We start from the raw sequence: 24,758 nt of genomic DNA, 5'->3' as shown, positions 1-24,758 counted from the left end.
AAATGCCAAGGAGCGCGCCCCCTTCGCATTCCCAGCATGCCTTTTTGCCAACCCCACATATGCTTGCAAGGCAATATAATTAGGTTTGCCTGCAACTGGAAACAAGCATAGAATCCCTACATTTGTGTGGATATCATGGAACGTCTGAAACATTCATTTAGCAAAGCTGTGCTCGACAGAGGGTTTCACACTACAGCAGGCAGTGGGCTGAGCGGCAGACTCATGATTGTCCCAGTGCCTCCTACTAGATCACCGCATGATGAGTCCGTGCAGCTGACTACTGCCCAGTCACTTTAGTGGTCCATCCCTTCATTACGATTTACACAATCCACTATTTTAGGAGATATGAAAATCAGTAACTAAATGTAACTTGTTTTTGATGATTTTCTACAGTGAAGATTGACTGGATTTAATTACTAGTCATGTGTTTTCATTTAAAAAGCCACATCAAACTCAATATCTTACTATTTTATCAGCCGGCCCTAAACCACACTCAACCTTTCATAACATTTGACAGTAGGGAACAGTGAAATACATTTCAATAGTATCTGTGTTCATTAAGCAGTTAACCATTTCAATTCACATGATTCACCTAAAAGGAATCATGTTCCATGTACATAGAAGAGCAACAACAACAACACGGCTCCAAGAAAACAACCCCACAGTTATAAACAAACAATATGGCCAACTCAAATGGTTATCCTGAGAGAATGCCCCCAGGAAACTCTAGAAATGTTTACTTTTTAATATGGTTTTCAAACTACAATTATTATTGTGCCTTTCATGAGGTCTAAAAACTGAACGGTGTCAGCTTTAGGATAGAAGGTTGGGAAGGATAGAAAAATAACTGGTGAAGTGATTAGCGAAACAACTAGTGAAGATGGATTGAATAATCCAGATTCAAATGTTCAGTCAAGTCATTACCATACCAATATTCATTCATACCATATTCATATACCAAGTGCTCTTTGGTTGTCTTTGTGAATCCTAACCCTTTCCCATCCAGCTCACTGGATGGGAAAGGGTTAATCTAATCCAATTAGAGTGCAATGAAAATTATGCCAAATCGCATTTACAGGCCAGTGAGAGGTTGACTTAAGACTTGATGTAATTAGCCTCTCTATGACATGAGGGGGTAGAGAGTGTTCATCAGGAAATAGCCTGTAATGCCATATCTTCAGATAAGGAAATGCAATTAGGCACAACTTTTGTTTTCGCGATAGCCTAGGTGTCATACTCACAAACGTGGTGACTGGTTCCTTGGTAAAACCCGAGTTGAAACATCCTTTCAGTACCTAAAAATCTGAATAACTTCCAACAAATCCAGGTGATGCCAATGATAGTATCACATAGGTCAATAAAAAAAATGGGAAAAACTATAAATAATCAACAACCGTTTGAGTGAAGTCTGACAATATACCTAAATGCCCCTTGAAAGAAAGATGTTGATAAGCCATTTTGTAATCTGTTTCAGAGATTAAAAATCTACCAGACTGATGCCTCTTGTGCATGTGTTTAGTGTCCTGTTCCACGGGGTGAGGTGTTGAGCATGTCGCAGCCTGTTGCACAGTCAGCTTAAGAGACACACCTCCGTTTTTACCGTTTCCCTTGAAACTGTAACACACCTCCATTCTCCTCTGCACTTCACTTTCAGTGGAAAGGGAACGTATGTGAAACAAGCACATGCCTCAGAACTGTTCATGTGAAACCTGTATAGTGATTCATCGAGTGAACGGCAATGTGTCGGAAACCCGCATGCACATGCATTCTGTGAGCCACCAGAAATAAAGGCAGTGACGGCAGAATATTTCCCAAGTCAACTATTACGCAAACGGTACCGTAACAATGTCAGCAATTTCACGAGCTGTGGGCCTCTATGGGTGTGTGCCTGCATGCTTATGGATTTGTTCAGCAGCCTTCATACAAGCATGAACACACACAGAGACCGGACACATTGAATAACAAGTTTAATTTTTCTTACATTTTCAGAGTTCCTAATAAAATTACTTTTACAACAAAAGGGCCTATTGTACTTTTCCTTATTTTCTGTCATATATATATGATGTTACAATGTCGGATGTTCATATTAGACAGGGCCAAAGTGTCAAATAATGATGTAAACTGGCAAAGTAATCGCTGTGAGCAAAACACTCAGGCTTCTGACCGCTCTGAACACTCATTTTCAAAGGGTCTTTTCTACTCCGCATGAGCAGACGTTTGTTTCTCCAAACAAAACCAATAACAAGTGTGTTTTTACTGTAGATGTATTTATTTATTTTAATATCTAACGTTTACATGAAACAAAAAAATCCCTGTCCCGAGTCCCCGTGTGTTGCAGTGCGGTGTCTCCGCCAAGCCTGAGGACGGCAACGAAAGTCAGAACTAACTTTTAAATGAGGCCTTGCAGATCTAGTAGGAGTGAAGACTCAGCAGCTGGATTGATTATTTCTCACCTCACATTTGTTCAGAAACAGATTTTAGTGGACTGACAAGGTGAAATCAGTGAAAGTTACAGAGTAAATAAACCGGAGCCTGACATAAAGATCAAGCCCCTTTGGCTTACAGAACTCAGAACTTGTGCTCAAACACCATTAGCTCAGGCCAATAGTGTTTGGCTAATTATTCACAATTAACTAAACACACACTGAAACAGCCCGTTTTGGAACGGTCCGGGTTTAATCCAGACTCAAATACATAATCTGAGTGGTATTTTCAGCAAAGAACTTCAAAAAACATGTTTTGGGGAGCTCAAAGACCTATATTAACTTGTTGAAAAGGAGCATAATAAGTCCCCTTTAAGAGAAAGGAATACACACGTATATCAAGTCTGTTATCCAACCTAGGCAGGAAGTGTTGTATGGACGATTACTAAATACAGTATATGAACTTGAAAACAGTGCATGTTGCCAAAACAAAAGGTTTACTGGCAGCGTTTACACTGCCATCGCACAATGATTGCTCCATAAGTGGGCAGACCGATCCATAAACGCGTTATGCGTCTGCATACATTTTCAATAAACAGTCCTGCCGCATGTACTCAATGACCAATCTATGAAAAGACCTGACCACAGAACTCTACACCACTCTACTTCAAATAACTTTAAACCCAAACAAAATTATTATTTCGGAGGAAAATCCATCAATTACTTTAGCTGATAGTCACTTTAGGTTAGGGAAAATACTCAGAAATCAATGATAAAGATAAATCTATGTACTCTTTACAGCTTTTCGTCATGAGAACGCTTGCACCAACAGAACCTCCCTGTTGCTCTTTGTCTAGCATATCTACACCACAATTACTGAGGGCCCTTTATTTAACGAATGGGAATCCTTGCAGAAAAAGATTCCCAGGCTCAACACACTTAATAGCGCCAGCTGGTACAGTGCCCTATTCAATATGCCAACTCTGAGGACGGTTTGTCAGTGGAGCTGACGATGCCTCCTTGGCCGTGACAACTGATGGCAAACTAGGAATAAGCACTACTGTAAGTGGAATAACCCACAACTTGTGCCCATCACCATTACCGCAATACTCAGCCTCGCCTCCCAGTGTTCCAAAATGGTTATTTATCACATGAAAATCTATAAGGTCTTTCTCATTCAGCAGCATTAACCATCTCCTTGTTCACTCTGTTCATCTGATGGCATTTTTAAATTCCCCTGCCCACTACAGTTTTCTTTCTCAGCTCTCACACACACGGTCACGTGCACTTGTCAAAGCCGCGTCGCTAGAATTCAACAAATTCCATTGGCATGGCAGGCTCAGTTCACATGATCAAATTGTTCCTTGGCCCACTGTGGATATATTTTGTTTTAATCCCTATCTGACACGGTGGGTGATTAACTCAACGGAGACTGTGCAGGAATATATTGATACACTATCAAAATAATAGTGTCAATATTTCAATTGTTGTTTAACACAGTTTGCAAAGTTTTATCATGTTCAGCCTCCTGTCACTTTTTTGTATTACAGCATTGTAATCATATATTGTATACAGTTGCATTGTAATGTAGTATTGTAAATATCTTTGTTGTGGATCTTTAAATGCTGTCATTCATTTAAAACATCTCAAGACAGTATAATTTCAATATTTCACTGTATTGATATTGCAATGTTTCTTGATATATTGAATAGTAATCATTATCATCTCACTACCAAGATTCGACACACTGACTGTTGATGGAGTTTGCAATGCTTTGAATTATTCAGCCTCTTCAATTTATAAAACTAACCCGTAAATAAAATAATTGCAATATAGAGAAAACACTTCCAGAGGTATTTAACTGTTTATTTATTCGCAACACTTAACACTAGGAACACTGGATTTGTCCTGAACATCGCCCTGCATCTTCATTGTACTGACGACTGGAATCTAAATGGTCATAGTATAGTTAAAATGGTTATGGCAAAGCAGACAATGTATTTTTCAGCAATAAGGGCATATTGGTGGCATTTCAACTGCCCTCTGGCAACTATCAACACATTTATGAGCTTATCAACGACCAGAATGACCAGCAATGGTTGTCTTACAGTTACTCATTTTAGTTTAATCCAAGAAACATTCGATTTGTTCCCAAACAATCCAATTATTATTACTGACCTTCAGTTCACCCCAAAATCCATAGGTTTATAGCCCTGTGTTGAAACTGATCCCACACTGATCAGTTTAGAAATATGCATGAAGAAGGAACGGGTTGCAAAAAGACGGCAACATTTCAAAAATTAGATTGGGTCGGGCGAGTAGGTCTTCCAGACTGTCTTCCAATCAGACTAGAACCATATGATCTCCAAAAGGCAGGGTCCTCATTGTGTGTGTGTGTGTGTGTGTGTGTGTGTGTGTGTGTGTGTGTGTGTGTGTGTGTGTGTGTGTGTGTGTGTGTGTGTGTGTGTGTGTGTGTGTGTGTGTGTGTGTGTGTGTGTGTGTGTTCCTCCCAATCTTTTTGGCTTCAGGCTAGGCCAGTGATATTAAGCAGTTCCAGAACAGCTCTGTAATGCAATCAGGTTCAGTGACATAGTGAATGGCAAAGCGAAACATCCATTATGTCTGTGTCCAGGTCCGTTTCTGGTCTTGATGCTCAGGTGATCTCTAGTTCTAGACATAATGTAACTGAAATAATAATAATAATAATAATAATAATAATATAGCTGCAGTCAGCAATACACCGGGTCCAGTTTATTCCTTTTAGGTACATATTACAGTTTTTTGATTTCTGCGAAAAGACATCACAAGTTACAAAGATAACAAACATCATGGACTTTGGTCTGGAGGTTTCTCTTCTACTGTTCAGTTTAAATATTCCTGAAGAATGGTGCTTAAAGAATTATGATCGTTCCTGGGTGATGCAGTTTGGACACTGTGTCACCCAGTAATTTTAGCGGTGATTGTTTTTCCTTGAACTACATTTTCAGTAAGTCACATTTCCATGAAATACAAAAATCTTTGGGGTATTTCTATGAGTAATTAGCCTTGCATGGCCTAAGAGCTGGACCCCGAAGAAGAAGAAGAAGAAGAAGAAGAAGAAGAAGGATTTTAGTACATTTAGAGTGATTAAACAACAGGGGACATCCCATACTAACACAGGTCTGACTGATTCACAGCAACGTGGGAAATTACACAGACCACTGCCGGCATTTCACAGCTAGACTCCAGGCTGGATATGCTTCTTTTCCCCAGCTCTCTTCGGACTGGGACAAACGTACACATGCACACACACATAGCAGGCTGCCAAGCGTGAGAGCCAAGAACTATCATGACACCAGTGGCTATATTAAGGCTTTGCAGACGCACCAGCTGGGGTCAAATTACACAGAACTGTACAGCTTGAGCACCAGATGCAAGTATCTGGATGAAGTGACAGGTGACCTGCAAAGAATTTGGCAAAATGCTCACAGAAACAGTCAAGACAGCCTACCTTCTAATGCTGCATATAAAAAGAAAAATAGGATTGCATGACTCTGCCAACTACCAGACACTTCTCAGTTACCACATTTTGCCAGAGGCTTAAATTAAGGCAAAGGGGTTTTTTTTTTTTCTTACCGCACATTAAATTCTTAAACCAAACCATACCCATATTCAAAACAAAGAATGGCACTGTAACCGACCCGACCCATATGAAATAAATTACTGACCCGAACCGTAACCCACTATTCACTGCTTCTGTATTTTGAAAATTCTAAACTATTGAAATTATCATTATTATTTCTGTTTAACAAATACATAAGCAGGTGTTTTATTTTTATATTCCCCCGAGATGATTTCCGAGATGAAGTCCCCTCTCTTCAATTTACTTAAATTTACCACCATTCATCATTTAAATTTATTACGAGTTATCAAAACGGAACCATGGCTTCATTCCACATGCAAACAGAACCAGACAGACCTTAAACTATCCACCAGCACTTGTTTGTGTGGGTTAATGTTGGGTGCAGGACTCTAATCTGAAGACAGCGAGCTCACAAGGGCCTTCCACACGAATATCAAGAGTGAGGAATAAGCAAGTCTAGGGTCTATTGCTCTTTACCGGCTTCTGGCGATCTTTTTATTTTTGGCGCGTTTCTTCTGTCAACGAGAATCAGATTTTCGAGATATTACAGAGAATTAAACAAATTACTGACAATTTACTCACTCATGAAAATGAGGCCCGCCTACAAAGAGGAAGTTGTTTGGAAGGATTTAAGTCACAAGACGTGCGGCAGCAGTTGCTTCATTTTCTGAAACCCTAATTGTATTGCTAACATCAAAGAGGAATACCACCCATTTTTGAGCATTGCCAAGTTCGTTTTGTTGATGTTAAAAATGGGTAGTATTCCTCTTATAATGTTTGTCATAAAATTACCCTTTACTTATGACCAAAATCCGCCTTTAACTACTACACCCCTCCATGCTGTTTTACAGGATTCTAAAAACTGATTGTCCCTGAATAATACACAATAATACAAAGAAGAGCATTAGAAACGTCTGAACTTGTTAAATAAACTTATACTAATAGCTATGTTATAGACCTGCAATTGTATGAGGAAACGTATAAAAAATAAATGATTGCATATTTCTGCAATCAGATGAACTACCATGGGAAGCTAGAAACAGCTTCATTAAAGTAAATATGGACTTTGTGTACGGCGGGGTGAGCATGCCGGTGTGGGGCAGCCTCCAAAGAGGGATGACATAATGGCATCCCTCTCTCTTTCACACACTGATCCCACCCTCCCTAATATTGGCGCTAAATACCAATTAGAGTTAAACTAGTGCTTTCTGTTTGAAGGCAGAGAAAGGGAGGGGAAGAGTGAATTGAGGAGCAAAGTGAGTTAAATGTCAGACTGATCAAAAGAAGAGATGACAGAACACGACTTGGGAAGAAAAGGAAGGGGGAGGTACAGGACCTCCACTCACTCCAGCCCGCCATCTGGTAGCCATCAGCGCCTCACACAGGAAAGAGCGGCCATGCCTAGCTGGGGCGCCAGGGAGCGACGCCTCTCCCCTCTCCCCTCCCCGTTCTACAGAAACAACAATCAGCCAGTGCAGTCCAGCCCAGCCCTGTCCAACCCTGTCCAACCAAGCCCAGGCGTTCACGCCAAAACAGACCAGCAGAGAGGAGCAGAGAGAAGCATTCCTACCGTCTCTGCCTGCCAAGAAGTGCTGGGAGCGGAAAGAGAGAGGGTGAACAGAGAGTTCCTCTCTTTGGAGGCTGGCTAATGGTTTTGTTCTGAGGAGCACTCTGGTCTCTCTGCTCCTCTCTTCCATTCTCCCTCAAAGCCGAAGATGTGATAGCTATCGATTAGCATTTTGAAATATCTAATTGTATGCAAAGGCACAGGCCAAGCCTAGACCAGTTGCACAAAATTATTCAAAACATGAAAACAATTGATAACATGCAAAATGTATTTTTGCTGGAGCATCAATTCCTACGTCTAATTGAAAATATGGCGTCTTAGCTCTTGGCTTGGCCTGATGATACTTCAGAGCAGTGGAGACTATCTTTCAGCATCAGTCTTTTCCTAGTAGCCATGTTACATGTCCAGAACAGAATACAAAAGACTATGGAAATAGCAAGCGGTCATATGACCGAGGGCATTATTTTCTTTCTGGCATTCTTTTGCACCACATTTATTTTAAAAAGCTGACAAGACAGAGATTTCAGAAGAAATTACCATGAAAAAGTATGGAAAAATATGTGCACAAAACAACAAACGGTTTCTGTCATGAATAATTAATAATAGCTGAACGTAACATTTTAGACATAACACAAAAGTGGTACTAGCAGTAACAATTATGCATCCGAACCACTTCTGCATGACCAAACATGTTGTTGCTTAAGTCAGCACATTGGGGAGTAAACCACAGTGCCTGGCAAAGCAAATCAGTTGACAAACTGCTCCATGCCAGCCTTCCCATGACAATAACATACCAGCTTTGACTGACATAGAATTATGTATCAGATGTAATTGTTAAATTTAAATAGTCATATGAAACTGCCTGTTATCTAACAGCTGGGCTAGTATAGCTGATAGGTTGATAGTTTATAGGTAGTGGGGCAGACAGGTATTTTAATTTACTTTCTGCAATCTGTAACATATAAATTATCCCAAGAATGTGCATGCAGTAAATTTCAGATAAGATCTTTGCAAGTCATACCATAAGACAAGGATGTCAACCACTATCTCTAGTATCTCAACCACCGAACTCCAATATATCACTAGAGGTATTAATTGCACATATACTAAATGGACTTGGGCATTTGGATTCCTTTTCCAGTTGGCCTGATAATGGCTCCGTGCAATGTGTAAAAACTGGTGTGTTTGTATTAGTGTCAAGGACAACTCTCTCAAAACTATGGCTGGTGACAAGGAAAAGATAAACAAAAGAGTACTCATAACAAAAGTGCAACAGCCATGGCAGGGGACAGAAAAGGAGACCAATACTACATACATACTATGTCAGCCACAACATTAAAGCCACCTGCCTAATATTGTGTAGGTCCCCCTCGTGCCGCCAAAACAGCTCTGACCGATCGGTCAGAGCTGTATTGCTGAGGCATGGACTCCACGAGGCCTCTGTAGTTGTCCTGTGGTGTCTGGCACCAAGACAATAGCAGCAGATCCTTTAAGTTCTGTACAGCGGAACCTCACATTACGAGTTTAATTTGTTCTATGACGAGCTCATTTTACGATATGCTCGTTTTACAAATGAATTTTCCCTATTGAAATTAATTGAAATATAATTAATCCGTTCCAAGTCCCAAAAACCACCCAAAAATCACCCAAAAAACATTTTTATGGGTTTCAAAACAGAAAAGGTCTTTTTTCATGTTTATCAGGCAAAAAACGCACAAATCTAAAAGAAAAACACTGGGAAAACACAATAGTGATGCTTCCACAACAAGATATCCGCGTGAACTGAGCGAGTGGTGGCCACGCTTGTCGGGAGAGCGTGTGCGAACCTAGCGGTCGCTGTATGAACCCCGCTCGGAATGTTGATTTCCATTCGTAAAACAAGACAAAAATTTGCACAAGCCTCGGCTCATAGAACAAATCGTTAACTGGTACACTCGTAATGCAAGGTTCTACTGTAACACAATTTTTACACCAAAATTTTTATTTTAATTAGCAGGTATTCCCCGTTTTATTTTTACGCGGGTAAACCCGTTAAATTGGAGAATGACACCTTTACCATTGCCAGGGAGATATGCTGTTCTTTTTTTTTTTTTTTGGTGTGTCACGTTCTATGTTAAGAACACGCCGGAAAAGGGCTTGCCATGTTTCCACTGCAGTTGGAAAGAGTAACAGTGGAGGAGACAGTAACAAAAACAAAAAAAAAAAAACAACATCAAACTGTAAAACTTGGCAAAAAAAAACGCTCGCACCCAGCGAGACTTGGTTGCTTTTGTTCCTACAAAAGAGCTGTTCAAAAGAATTGGATCGTTTGTATATCTATACTGGATCGCTGATGCTTAGGAGACCAGCTTGGGGCGGTGCTGGAGTGGCTCGGCGCTCAGTGGGGAGCATGGGGGTTCTCCACTGCGCTCCCCACTGAGCGATCCCCACACTCAAAAAATTTCATGGTCCTCCGTGTGGGAAAAAGCCAGAAACTTCTGATTTTGGATTCTAAATCGGAAATGAAATGATCGAATGATACACGGATATTCCGGTCTATAAATGCGCCAGTGTCTTGAACTTCAACGTGTGCCGCATTTCACAGGTAAAGAGGCGAAAATTTGTGGTTCGACCTGAGTGTCGTGTTTACATCAGAGCCGAACGGAGCTGGAGCCGATAAAAACCTGTGTCTATTGCAGGGTCATTTCACCCGCGACCCGGGTGTTACCTTTCCCACTAATGACAAAAGCCAGATGTTAGCGGGTGTTTTTTGGCGCAGTGGGAAAAGAGTATGTGTTGCGAGGTGGGGCCCCCATGGATTGGGCTTGTTGTTCCAGCACATCCCACAAATGCTTGATCAGATTGAGATCTGGGGAATTTGGAGGCCAAGTCAACACCTTGAACTGTTTGTCATTTTCCTCAAACCATTCCTGAACAACTTTTGCAGGGTGCCATGGCGCATTATCCTGCTGATAGAGGCCCCTGCCATCAGGTAATACCGTTGCCATGAAGTTCTTGGTCTCCCATAATGTTTAGGTAGGTGCTACGTGTCAAAGTAACATCTACATGAATGCCAGGACCCAAGGTTTCCCAGCAGAACATTGCCCAGAGCATCACACTGCCTATACCAGCTTGCCTTCTTCCCACAGTGCATCCTGGTGCCATCTCTTCTGATGCACAAGCACCCGGCCATCCACATGATGAAAACATGATTCGCCAGGCAACCTTCTTCCATTGCTCCATGATCAAGTTCTGAGGTTCAGGTACCTACTGTAGGCTCTTTCTGCGGTGGACAGGGGTCAGCATGGGCACTCTGACCGGTCTGCAGCTACACAGCCCCTACGCAGCAAGCTGTGATGCACTGTGTGTTCTGACACCTTTCTATCATCAGCAGAATTAACTTTTCAGCAATTTGTGCTACAGTAGCTCTTCTGTGGGATCAGACCAGACGGACTAGACGTCACTCCCCACGTGCATCAATGGGCCTTGGGCGCCCATGACCCTGTCGCTGGTTGTCCTTCCTTGGACTACTTTTGGTAGGTACTAGGGATGCCACGGTGAGGATTCCTCCATCAGTTAATAAACACACAACAACACCGTTGTTACCGGTAGCACCAGACATTTTACAACGGGGAGAATGGAGCGCGGAGTGTCCACGTTACGGGAGCTAATTATGGATGGAGGGAGACAGGTCCAGATCTATACCTAATCTAAGGTCTCCTATGGCCTCCTCTCCTCTCCTCGTGTGATAAGCAGACTGTGCTGAGACTCTGCTGTGCGCATAAGAAGATATATATATATATATATATATATATATATATATATATATATATATATATATATATTTCGTAGCGCTGAAAACTTTAGTATTTTACAAAGTCAATTTTTTTCCCCACCATTTGATAAACGTCAGCGCTAACACGCGAAAACTGACTAAATGTTTTTATTTTGGGCGGTGGGGAAGTAATGTAATCGGTGTATGCCTAAACATTTACTATCCCAGACAACTGACCCAGTCATCTAGCCATCACAATTTTGCTCGTGTCAATCACTCAGATCCTTACACTTGTCCATTTTTCCAGCTTCCGACACATCAACTTTAAGAACTGACGGTTCACTGGCTGCGTAATATATCCCACCCCTTGAGAGGTGCCATTAGGAGGAGATGATCAAAGTTATACACGTCACATGTCAGTGGTTAATGTTGTGGCTGATCAGTGTATGTTGGTCATCCAAAGAATTGCCCTTATTACCATAGAGAGACAACAAACACTTAAATATGATGGCTACCTTCTCACTACTATGTGCCCTGCTTTCTGTGATTACAGTTTATAAAGTATAACATTTATGATACAGAATTTATGGCAAAACTAAAGAATTCTTAACTAGCATTAACTTCATGAAACCTGTGTACTAATGGTGTACCACAGCATTTATAAACGGTTTGTTGGGAACTTTGTGTGCAGTCACATTCAAAACAGGGATACAGTAAAGAAAAACCCTGTAGAAGGACACAAATGAATATTTCATGCGTTTTTTGTTTGTAATGGACATTGAATAATTAATGGCTCATCCAATACATTTTAAAGCTGTGGCATATCACACAACAGCAGCCTGTTCCAAATGGACTGCTCAGTGGTCACAGTTAGGACAAGCCCAACCATTTTTCTTTGTTAGCCTAAGAGGCTAATGCTGCACAAATACGCCTCTGTTGCATTCTGTTCTTTTGCTTCCCGAAGTACACAGGGAGGGACTTAAAGAGAAAGTGATTGTTTGTTCTGTGTTCCACTTGCTAAGCAGATTTAATGAATCTTTACTTAATAAAAGGGCTGCGCCTTTGTTATTGCATGACTGCTCTGCTGTAATTTTCACATTTTTTTTCCGACAAAGTAAATTGTCAAGAAAATTAATCAAGAAAAACATCAAGTAAATAGCCATACCAGGGTTATGATTAATTGACAGTCGATTATTCATCAACATTCTATCACGTCCAACAAATGAGCCACATTAATTGAGTAATCTCATCATTAGTGATGTGAGGATTTACAGTATGCAATTATTTAAATTGCCCCTTACAGGGCTAGGTGTCCAACACCAGATAGCCCAGTTCGGTTACTTGGCATCGGAGAAGGGTGTTAACAACGCTAAAAACCTGAGGAACGACATGGTATTCAAATGATTTCAGTTTAATATATTTAATATTGTACCACTTAATAGCAAGATTGTGCGCATATACTTTTTTATTCATGGTACTGGTTAGCATAAAAACAATGATGTCTTTAATCCCATTATCTAATTGCATCCAAAGTGCATAAAATGCACAGGCTTAAAAGATAATTTGTGTGAATAATAATGGCCCCCCTATTCTCACGATTGCATGCTTTTTCTTTCCCTGTCATTTTGCGTCTGTCTTTCCAGTGAATAGAAAAGCCCTGATTTTGCACTTTACGCAATCCACTGGTGGGGGCAGTCCAAATAGAGAACCACTAAACTGCTTTAACCTTTGAGCTCCTCCAATCAGCAGTTGAGCCTCTGCGGCGCAGATTGCAGAGTGGTTAACCTGGTGAGGAGGTCCACTGGTTTATTGGTGTTCTACTTGAGGTTGAGAATGCAGAGCTGGAGTTATGATAAGGGTTGCAGTGAAGAGAGCTTATTAGAATAACTGAGGAACTGAAGTAGACATATTAGATCAGTTCAATCTAATATGTCCAATTTGTCAGCGTCTTAACTGTTCTTAAAACAGCTGGGCTGTTATCATGAACAAACAGTACGCGACTTGTGTTAAGCCCAGATTATTATGTTAAAAGACTTTTCCAATCATCCCGAGCTGAAGCTCTTTACACCTACGATTGATGATCTCTGCTTTGCTGTTATAACAGTGTTAACACCACAGGACAAGGCACAGACATTTTTATTTTTTACTCAGTTTTAAACCCACCGAGTACACAGCCACTACTGTCTATCACAGAAGAATCTGGATGTTGCTTCTGCTTTGCTTAAAAGTGCTCACTACAGTCACACACCATCTTTAAATCGCAAAGCATTGCATTGCTCATAATGACACAAAGACATGATGACGACACATGACGATGATCAATAAATGTGCGTCTCAGTTCGATATCATGTGGACAAGTGATCAAGTGCGGTTTGCTTGTGGTGAAAATGCACATTGACCAAACACGGGACATGATACAGAAAGTGTGATTTTTAAGGTTAAAATAAGATAGCCAGGTTAAAAGGAGCAAAGGGAAATAACAGAACTCATAGACAATATCTATTCAATGAATTGGCAAAAGATCAAACTTCAAATATGTTGTAAAATCAAGCACACCCTAAATTGAGAGGAACACAACTGGCCAATCCACCAAAATGTTTTAATCATTGTAATACCAGTCCTTGTGACTGCTGTTTACACAATTTCTTTGTTTTCATAACAGGAATGTGATCCCTAGATGAAAACTTGAAAAAAAATTTACAGCATAATACAGGTCAAAGAACAATAGTTTCTCTTTCATTTCTCCAAGTATTGGTGTGCAATATAAGGGCATCAGCACATAACTGTTGAGTCAGGAACAAAATTCTAACACTGGGCTTTACAATTTTTTCTATATAAATGTTTACGACCTGACATATACCACGCGAACTATGAGTGAAATTAGTCCAAAATTCGATCGGTCAATAGAGTTGGGCAGGAAAAGAGTGGTGTTCACACATGCCAAAACCCAAAGCCATGAAACTATCAGTTGTTATTTATTGAGTTTTTTCATAATTCTAACAAACCAAGAGGCCAACTATGTTCTTTTAAAGAGGTTAGGGACAATGGGATTATAGTGGTGTGGGTACAAAGTGAATATGAGATCATTTTTATTTTAAAGTATAAGTGAAATAACATGACACCCACTTAGCAGCTCACCGCAGTCTGCAATAGCCATCTGTGGCCATACCTGTCTGTCCAGGCTACAATTACCTCAGTCAGAACTTATAAACATGGGACCTAGTAACAACTATTAATAGTCTTTATCCGTGTAAAACTTAAGGATTATGTTTTGGATTGACCCACTAGACAATATAATAGTGATGTGACCATAGCACCATCCGACAGAGCTGCAAGGCCTAACTATGGCTGGAATGCACAGCTGTAGTCACATGCCATCCTGAGCTGGCTCCATGGAGTTCACCGCCTCCCACAAACCCAATCATGTGCCCACCACCAGAACCAACGCATGAAGGCACTATTAGATATATACACACAAACAACCCTTTAGGAGTCCTCGAATAAAATATACAACAATGGAAATACTATTAGAGCACTAGTAAATGACTGTATTTCCCGCTGGGGATTAATAAAGTCTTGTCTTATATTAAATGGAGTTTATGTAGGTGTTTGATAAGATAAGCTTGACTGATCCCCCTAAGGGAAAATTCAAACATGACAGGATGCTTGCGAAGGATGGCTATTCTGCCATATTATCTTTACGTTACACCTACAACATCAACAACAAGACCAAACTCTGGATAAATATATTTAGTAACATCTAAAAGGCCATTTGAGACAACCGCCAAAGCTATAATAACAACTTAGGTCTAAGAAAACCTGTTGGCCTGTGATAGCTGTCCAGCTGTTCAAAAACAAATTTTGTTAAGAATTAGGTGACAGGTGAACCTGTTGACTATCATTCTAACAAAATACCCCATAGAACTGGAGGTCTGGTTAAAAGTGTCTCTCTACACCACTTAAAGTCCCTTTCATAAACATGCAATGGCTGACTCCTTGGTCTTTTTTCCCTTACTAGTGCAGTGCCCATTCAAAACATGCCTGTTCAGAACATGCAGATTGCTTGGCATCTGGTATTGCTGCTTGCAGGTTTCTCGAGAACCGCACATCCAAAGAACTTCACACTCTTACTTGAACTGCTGCACGTACGGGTTGCACTCGTTAAAAACGCGGCGACTTGCAGTGAAAAACACTCTTTCACAGGAAAAAACACACCCAAGTCGTGCTTTTGGATAAACTGGCTACATATTGGAGCAACATTGCAGACGTAAGTGACATTACAGAGGCCTGAAGCCCCGCCCTGCTGCTGCACGGCTCGCTGTTCGCTTGTTTGTTATAAGTTTATTCACATTACATGTGCTGCGTGTCCAGACCACACCAAATTTGACAATGCATGTCCTTGGGTCCGCAGCAATACGCCCGCCAAGTGTGAAGTACATCGGATGAACGGTTGTCGAGATAATAAAAGGACATACATACAGAGATCCCTCCCTTTATTAGTTAGATGACAACCAGACCAGGAGAAACAGTCCAAAAAACAGTGACACCGGGTTACAAAGTTCTCCCGAGTAACCATCCCCTCACCTGCAGTTTACTATTTTGGTTTCATAAGCCAATATGGTAAACTGCAGGTCTGCCGGTTCATACAGGTTTTGTTGCTACTGTTTTTGAATGGCAACGCTTGGTCCATTGTGAAGGGGTTTACCCAAATCCTTAATCACTGCGGAGACTGGAGAAATGTTCGCTTGGCAATAAGCATAAATAAAAAAAGAGACAGGGTACTATCTGATGAGAGGGTACTCTCTTGTCACTGGGATCGAAGGTATGTAACAGAATGCACCACAACAAGGATAGGCACTGAATTATCAGCTTTCCTTGTTGAATGTGGAATGCTGAGTGGGAGGGCAATTTCTAACTGGTACCAAATATGACGCAAAAAACATAAATGCAATGTTTTGCATGTTTCGTATCCTGCTGCGATCGTCCCACAGCTCTGACAAACACCTTGAGGGAAGCCTATACAGAATGTACGCAGGTATCAGAGTTCATTGCAGTACTGTTTAAGCCCTTTCTGGGACTGTTAGGAGACCCGGGTATTGGAAGTATTGCAGGCGAGTACTATTTGCCCCGGGGTAGAGGTGGCAATACCCTATTACCTATACCCCTACCTCTAGAAACGGGGAAGTTATCTCGACGATTCTACGGGCTGTCATCCCAACGGCTTCCTTTAGGTCAGAGTTGGTTCCATTGGGTAAGTGTGTATGTATGTATTCAGTCCTCACAAAATAAAATGTGCGACTGTTGAACGACTTTTTAAAAAGACCAAACATTTGTCAAAGCCGAAGTTCGGACTTTTGAGGGCACCCTGCACAGAATTTAAAGTTGTGGAAAACGTCAATAACACAGGCTTTCCCTCCCAGACCGGGCCTCGGTGCCCATCACTCCGGATGACAAGTTACTCTACACATCCACGTGTCGGAATGAAGGTGTTTGTTCCACGATGTGTGTATTTAAAATAAAAATAATAATAATAATAATAATAATAATAATAATAATAATAAATAGACAGCACTTACGTAACGTCTCAACTTCTTTTCAGGGGGCGACTTTCTCAGCCAGCCCGAGCAGACCACATCTCCCCCGCTCATGTTGGGACCTTTCCGGGGGACGACACCTGGGGAAAAACACGGTCGCAGCGGTCAGACGAGGCGGCTGGAAACTTGCTGTTGTTGACGTTGTTGTTGTTGTTGTTATTGTTGTGTGTGTGTGTGTGTGTGTGAGTCGGCGGGGCGCTTTATACCTCCTTCCCCGAAACGTTGAGTCACCGCCAATGTAATCCAGAGGAACGAAAAGAGCGGATTCTTTGGGAGCGTTAATCAAACGTGTAATCCCAATAGCCGGAGGGGGAAATCTTCTTTCTCCGACAAGGAACAACAACAACAACAAAAAAAAAACAACAACAGCGGCTAACTTGTCTCCGCGTCCGCCATCGAAACAAGTTTACGCTTCTGTAATTCCGCTTGTTTGTTTGTTTGTTTGTCAAAGTGACGCGCTTCGCTCTCCGCGCGCCCGTGTGTTTGTATCACTCATCGTTTCGATGCGTATTCGTGTCTCCGAGAAATATTTTGGGTCTCCCACCACCCCCCCCACAGCACACACACACACACACACACACACACACACCGCCACCACCACAGTTGTTTGGCCGATCTTCCCACCCGTGCACTTCGTCTTCTCCCCCGGTTCCTACGATTTGATTGGCAGCGAGGAGGCTCCTCCGGCACCGCCGTGAACCCGCCCTCCTCCTGGAACACGGGAGAGGCGGCCGCATAGCAGGAATGCCGCACGGGTGGCTCGTGGGGGATGTAGTTACCCACTGCTCACGGTTCGGTCCGAGGATACCAGACGGGGGGGGGACACATGTCTACCATATCGCGTAGAACTTTTGGCACTTCGCTCCGAAGTTCCCAAAAAGACGGAAAGGTGGAATAACCAAAGCAAACAGAAGGTCCCGCCAGAGCGTTGCCTCCGGTGTGAACTACATTACCCACGATGCACCAATTTCAACATGTGCGAGCGACTACAACTTGGTGCTGCGTTCCATCATGGTCGGAGCTCGGAAAGATTTGACCCCGTACCGGGCCCATTTTCCATCGGAATTTTTAAATTCGGGATGTCAGGTGCAAATCGCTCGGACCCGAGTCTGCCGAGATAAAAAGGCCTGACGCCGCGGTAACACGGTGCCGTTGGACGGCGAACAGGGAGCCCTTCGCGTGTTTTCTTTTTAAAACCCACATCTCACTTCGATCTCAACTACTCGGCGGTGTCTTGTCTCACGCCAACGCGCGTTTTCCAGCTCGAGTAATTCGCGAGCCTTCCAGGCGAACACGCCTTTCGCGGCGACGACCCCGCGTCCGACCGAACAGCGCCGATGCAACGTCACATTCAGCTCGGCGGTGGGGCGCCCCGAGCCGGTGTGACACGATCTCCCAACGTCACATTCAGCTCGGCCGTGGGGCGCCCCGAGCCGCGGTGACACGATCTCCCGAGTGCCCGTGGAACGCAGCACTAGCAGGAATACGGCGCCGCGGAATCGTGGGGGGAGTAGTTCTCCGCCGCTCGCGTCCGCTCCCCGAATAACGGACGAACGAAGGCGCCCGTGAAAGTAAACGACCCTCGGATTCACCGCATTGAGCGCGGGTTTCGACAAATCCCCAGAGAGTTTTCAAAAGAACGGGAACAGAAAGAAAGCGAAAATAAACGGGAGGCGAACTACGTTGATTGAACTACACTACCCACAACGCACACGCAGCGAGGGGGTTTACGTTCAATTCAACAAGCGACCCGAACAAACTTTCTGTTTTGTTTTTTTGCACATTTTATTACATCTTCTTGAAACCGGTACACAGTGCCGACGCTTCGCGCCGAGCGGTTCTCCATTGAGTTGGCTGAGCCGTGGTTTCTATGGGCGTGTTGTGGAATCTGGGAATGTGATCGGAATGTCATTGTGATGGTAATTACCCCCCAAAGGATGCTGACCTTTAAGTGTGTTCGAAGATTAATCACTTCACCATCATCTGGAAGTATGTCTCTTAGCATGTCTTTAATAGAGTGAGAAAAAGAGCATGAGCAATTGTATCATAGGCAAATGAACAGATTATATAATAATAATAATAATAACAACACATTTCTAGTAAATTCAGTAACTACTTACATGCACTTTCAATTGTTACCAGACCATAGAACAATCATTTCAATTACCATGTGCACAGCGTTTCTTTTAATTGACGGGGCTTTATTGTTCATAAGCTGTTGTTCAACATGGTTCTGCATATAACTTGCTCCATGCCGAGCTTTAAGGCTGCACACTTTACTATGTAACATTGGAGAAACCAGACATTACTAAAGTGATTAAGCAACAAGATGTATAAGCATTATTTGATTAACATTTTTCCCTTAATTTGACTTGGAAGACATATGGAGGGACAATGATGACTAAGTAAACAAAGAAAACAGAACAATCTCTTGATTATTAACGATTACGATTTGAATTGAGATTTAATGACCTATGCCAATGACCCATTTGACCAGAATTTGTCTAATGAAACTTTAAAAAAATACTCAATACTTCTTGTTCTTTGCTTGGCTACAAAAAAAAAAACCCTTAACACAACTTTAAGCCTCTAACCCTAACAGTGGAAACTGAAGAACCACTGTATCAACAATGCTTTCTGTGATAGTTGAGAGCTGTACCACTCATATTATGCAGCATTTCAAAGAATCCCCCAAGCGATTACTTAAAAATTCATATTTGCAGCATTGGAACATTTCTTTTATATTTTAGATATTATCTACCAAGGACCTGGATCGTGTGCAGTCGTTTCAGTCATGTATTCTGTATCAAACGGTTGAATACAGATGGTCTCTTGTAATGTACAATCCAATTGTTAGGAAAAGATTTAGTAGGAGATATGGATAAATAACACATGACGGATCTAATGTCTTAATCCAACTCTATTCATTGGGTTTTTTGGTATTTGTTCAGTATTGATTCGCTTAAAGTAAAGAAAGAAAAGACATCCCACAGCTTTTTCTTCATCAGTATGCCGTTGAGAAGAAACACACTTTAAAAATGCCCTTCTGAGAAAAGTAAAAGAATACAAACGTAAAATTTCAACTTTACTGCAGGTTATTGTCATTTACATCAGATACCAACACTGTACAGCAAGAGTGAGGTGCACATCACATTATTCTTCCTTGAACTATATTACACATCAGAAGGCACATGAAATCAGCATCAAAAAGCTCTCCCTGAATGAAAAATTTAGAATAATCAGTTCAAATAATATAATGTCAAAGTGTAAATGCAGCCAAGAATTCCATTTCTCAATTAGCATGCACAAGAATTCACTGTAAAGCACACCAACAAAAATGGCTTAAAAACAACTTTAAATATATTTGCATTGAAAATTACTCATTCCCCCAAATTATCCCCTAACATTTCAATTAAATGCATACTGTTCCATCAGCTAGAATAAATGTTTAAATTGTATGTGCATTTATTGCATGTGGTAGAAAACATCTAAAATTACAAAGCACACATATAAGAAAAATGTCTTTAGGAAAAAAATGCATATTAGTAAAGTAATCCAATGAGTTTACTGTTCCTCTGCAATAATAAATTAACAGCTTTTGTTTGTGTCCAAAATCGGAGAAGTTTCTCATCATCAAATGGGGTCTGTGCCCGTGTGTGACCAGTAATACCCAATTGTATTTCACTAAACTGAGAGTTAATGAAAAACCAATCAAGTATGACATAATGTGTATAGTGTATATGTGGCAGACCGAGGGGCGCGGTTAAGCCACGGTCTGCAAACGTCGCCATGGTCTTCTCCCCATGGCAGGTGTGCCATGGGGAGAAGCCAATCAGTCAAGCCAATCAGCGCTGTGGGAGTCCCGAGATGCACAAGCGGGACCCCAGAGACGGAGAGCAAACTGGAGACACAGAGAAGGCGTCAGACTGTTTTCACTTTATGTTCCCCGTTTGGCCTGCAAGCCTTTGCTTTATAAAGAAACATACAAGCCCGCCGGCGCTAGTTAAGCCCCACAGACTGTTGCCTCGCCCCATTCAGTTCCCCTCCGTGGCCCACACACCACATATTGACGCCTGAACAGGTACGAATAGAGCAACGCAAAGCGGAACCAGGCACCACTTCCCATGCGAGCAAATGCTTGCGGCTCTTGCCCAGGCCCAGATCAATCAGGCCCAGCAGTTGCAGGAATTAGCGAGGGAGCACGACCAGCAGCTGGACTGGGAGGCGCTCAAGGGGCTCCTCTGGAAGCGTGCGCCACAGCAGAGCGAGGGACGCCCGGCTGCTCACCCCCTACCTGAAGCCCACAGAATATAACGGGGAATGATGACACCGAGGTATTACTCGCAACCTTTGAACAGCTGGCTTCTGCGGAGGGCAGTGGTGGGACAGAACTGGCTCTGCCGCTGCTCCCCCTCCTGACAGTGGGAGGCCCAGCTAGCCTCCCACTCCTCCCCCCGTGAATCGCCTAGACTACGGCGCCCTTCGGAGGGCGGTCCTGGACCGGGTGGAGGAGCCCTCGGGGGGCACCACTTACGGTTCCAGGGAATGGAGTATGCCACCATGGCCACTCGTTCACACACACCCAACCGCTCTGTGAATTTCCTGGGCAGTGGCTTCGTCCAGAAGTCCATACCCCTGACGAGCACCTCGACGGCATCATAATGGAGCAGCTCCCCATGGACCTCCCAGCCAAGACCGCCAACTTGGTCTGGTGCCACCGGCAGGCCACACTCCAGGAGGGGATGACCCTCGCAGAGGACCGCGCGGACGGTGGTGTACCATCAGGAGCCAGCCAGTGCCTGATCCATCCCGTTGCACCACAGACAACAACCCTCTCCTGTTCCGGCTCCCTTTCCGTTGCCCCCGGCAGAGGGCAGGAGGCTTTCAGGCGGGTTCTCAACCTCCCTCTTCCTCTGTCCCCTCTCTGCCCCCCCCAGCCCTTCCAGGGCAGTGCTGCCGCAGGGGCCACAGGAGCTCCACAAGCCTTTGGGCAGGCATGCTGGCACTGCGGGGGGCCTGGAAACGAGTATAGAGACTGCGACTAATGGAGATCGGCCAGGTCATCCAGGTCTCCCCCGGTGGGGAAGGGGCCTACCTCATAACGGTAAGGCTATAAGGGGGTAGACAACAAGCTTTGCTGGACTCCGGCTGTTCGCAAACAATGATCCAGCAACACCTGGTTCAACCCGAGGCTTTAGTGGAGGCATCACAGGTGGAAAGTTGTTGTGTTCATGGGGATATTCACGCGTAACCGATGGTCCGGTCGAAATTCATTACAAGGCTGCGGTTAGTTCCCAACTGTCGCACTTCCTGATTTTGGGCACAGATTGGCCTGGGTTTGACGCGCTAATGAGGGAAGCTAGTGGAGTGCGCTCACAGTTGGTAGGGAGATGTGAGTGTTGTGTGGTGCAGGGCAATGTGGAGGGAACGTTGGCAGATGCTGCAGGGCCGGGAACGGTCTTTCTCATTGACGATTTTCCATTGGCACGGTCGCGAAACGATATCCTATGCGTGGCCATTGAGCCTTAAGTTCCTTGGTGCGCCCAGTGGCCTCACTCATTCACCCATATTTTTCACTAATTAGGGACAAGTTGTATAGAGTGAGCTGTGACATTCAGTCAGGGGAGGAAATCACCCAGTTCCTGGTTCCGAAAGCCACTGGGGAATGCTTTTCCAGGCGGTTCACCATAACCTGATGGCCGGTTATCTTGGACACAATAAAACACTCCAGTGGATAATGGCCCGTTTCTACTGGCCGGGCATTTTAGCAGACCGCGTGTTCTGAGCACCAGTTGGTCAATACTTCGGTGACGCCTAGAGCACTGTTGAGGCCCTCCCCCTAGTGGAGGCCACATTCAAAAGACTCATGGTGGATCACATCGGGCCGTAGTGGCCGCAGTGCTCACAGGTATCGTTTTCTGTTGGTTCTGGTGGACTACACAACCAGATATCCCGAAGCAATGCGCCTGCGCAGTATTACACCCATAAACATGGCGCAGGCACTGTTTTAGGTCATCTCCTGTGTCCGGATTCCCAAGGAAATCCTGATTGACCAGGGCACTACCTTTATGTCACATACACTTTGGGAACTTTAAGAATTACTGGGCGTCCGCTCAATTCGGACCAGCGTTTACGATCCCCAGTCCGACAGCCTGGCGTAGTGCTTTGATAAAACCCTGAAAAACATGACTGAGAAGTTTTTGCACGACGATAGCTGTAATTGGGACAAGTGGTTGGACCCTCTGTTGTTCGCGGTGCGAGAGGTTCCCCAGTCCTCCTCACCGTTTTCCCCCTTTGAACTCCTTTTTCGGGAGGAGACCCCGAGGCATGCTAGACCTGATTAATGAAAACTGGGAGGAAGGGCATAGCGCCAGTAAAAATGAAATACAGTATGTTATGGACCTGGGAGCCAAATTACCAACGCTGGGGTAGCGGTCACGGGAGAATGCGCTTCAGGCTTAGGAACGGCATCGTCACGCCTAGGACAGAAGGGCCCGACTCTTTGCAACAGATAACAGGGTGTTAGTGCTACTGCCCACGTCGAGCTCCAGAGTACCCGCGCAGTAGAAAGGGCCTTTTTTGGTTCCACGGCAGGTTGGGGGGGGGTCGATGATGAGGTAGAACGGTGTGACGGGGGGGGGGTGCAGGTGGAATTAGACGCCAGGCTGGACATCGCGCCAGGTGGACATCGGGCTTACCCACTTGCACAATGGGGCTCCATTGTGCAAGTGGGTAAGCCCGATGTGTCGATCCGGTTCTGTGTTGACTACCTTCGGGTGAACAGTATCCAAATTCGATGCCTACTACATGCCCTGGGTCGACAAATTCCTCAACCGGTTAGGTACAGCTCGATTTTTCACGGCACTGGATTTAACCAAAGGCTACTGGCAAAGTAAGTAAGCCAAGGATAAGTCTGTGTTCTCCACTCCATTCGGGTTGCACCACTTTTGAACACTTCCATTTGGGTTGTTCAGCGGTCAGCCCAGCCACCTTTCAGAGACTCATGGACCAGGTCCTGCGCCTGCACACAACATAAGCCGATGCCTACCTAGATAACGTTATCATTCATAGTAACAGTTGAGAGCTCCATATGCAGCATGTGGACGTAGTGCTCGAGTCCCTGAGCCCTGTAGGGCTCACCGACAACCATAAGAAGTGTGCTACAGTCACGTACACGCCGAGACCCAAGACCAAAAAGGAGTTAAGGCAGTTCTTGGAGCTGGCCGGTTACTACAGGCAGTTTGTCCCCAAGTTCTCGGAGCTAACCAGCCCCTTAAATAATTTAACTCGAAAGGGTGCTCCAGATCCGGTCCAGTGGATGAAGAGGTGCAGCTTTCTGTGGGAAGCCATTTACCCCTAACTTTCGCTCTCCTCTTCTGTCTGCAGAAAAACACGTCAGACTGGGGGCAGTCTTGTTCAAGCAGTTGGAGGGCACTGAACGGCCGGTGCTTTACCTCAGCTGCAAGCTGTCTGAGGGGGAATTGAGGTACAGCACTGTTCGAGAAGGAGTGTTTGGCGATTAAATGGGCCATCAGCTCCCTCCGATATTACATCTGGGACACCCTTTCACCCTGTTTGGACCACGCCCCGCTCCAATGGCTCCAGTTGCATAAAGGATACCAATGCCCGGATCACCCGTTGGTATCTGGCCCTGCAGCCTTTTAACTTCAAGGTGGTCCATTTACCAGGGACGCAGATGGTTGTGGCCGACTTCCTCTCCCGCTCCCGCTCCCGCTCCGGGGGGGAGGGGAATTGGGTGTCAGTGGGGGTATGTGGCAGACCGAGGGGCGTCATTAAG

General features: G+C 43.9%; 1 protein-coding gene across 3 annotated transcripts in view; it reads right to left on the bottom strand.

The window, feature by feature from the left end:
- gab1 (GRB2-associated binding protein 1) overlaps positions 1-17,426 on the bottom strand; it is a 53,898-nt gene extending 36,472 nt beyond the window's left edge. For all 3 annotated transcript variants that reach the window (XM_079999327.1, XM_079999328.1, XM_079999329.1), the window contains exons 1-2: positions 17,167-17,426; positions 16,943-17,040 (exon numbers count right to left, since the gene is read on the bottom strand). In XM_079999327.1, coding sequence (XP_079855453.1) covers positions 16,943-17,014 — 72 coding nt within the window. In that variant the 5' untranslated portion in view covers positions 17,015-17,040; positions 17,167-17,426. The remainder of the gene's footprint in view (positions 1-16,942; positions 17,041-17,166) is intronic.
- Positions 17,427-24,758: the final 7,332 nt, after the last annotated feature.

The sequence above is a fragment of the Zeus faber genome (genome assembly GCF_960531495.2).
Source record: "Zeus faber genome assembly, chromosome: 4".
NCBI classification, from domain to species: Eukaryota; Metazoa; Chordata; class Actinopteri; order Zeiformes; family Zeidae; genus Zeus; species Zeus faber.
The sequence above is the reverse complement of the archived record's forward strand: the minus strand, read 5'-3'. Positions and strand labels throughout refer to the sequence as shown.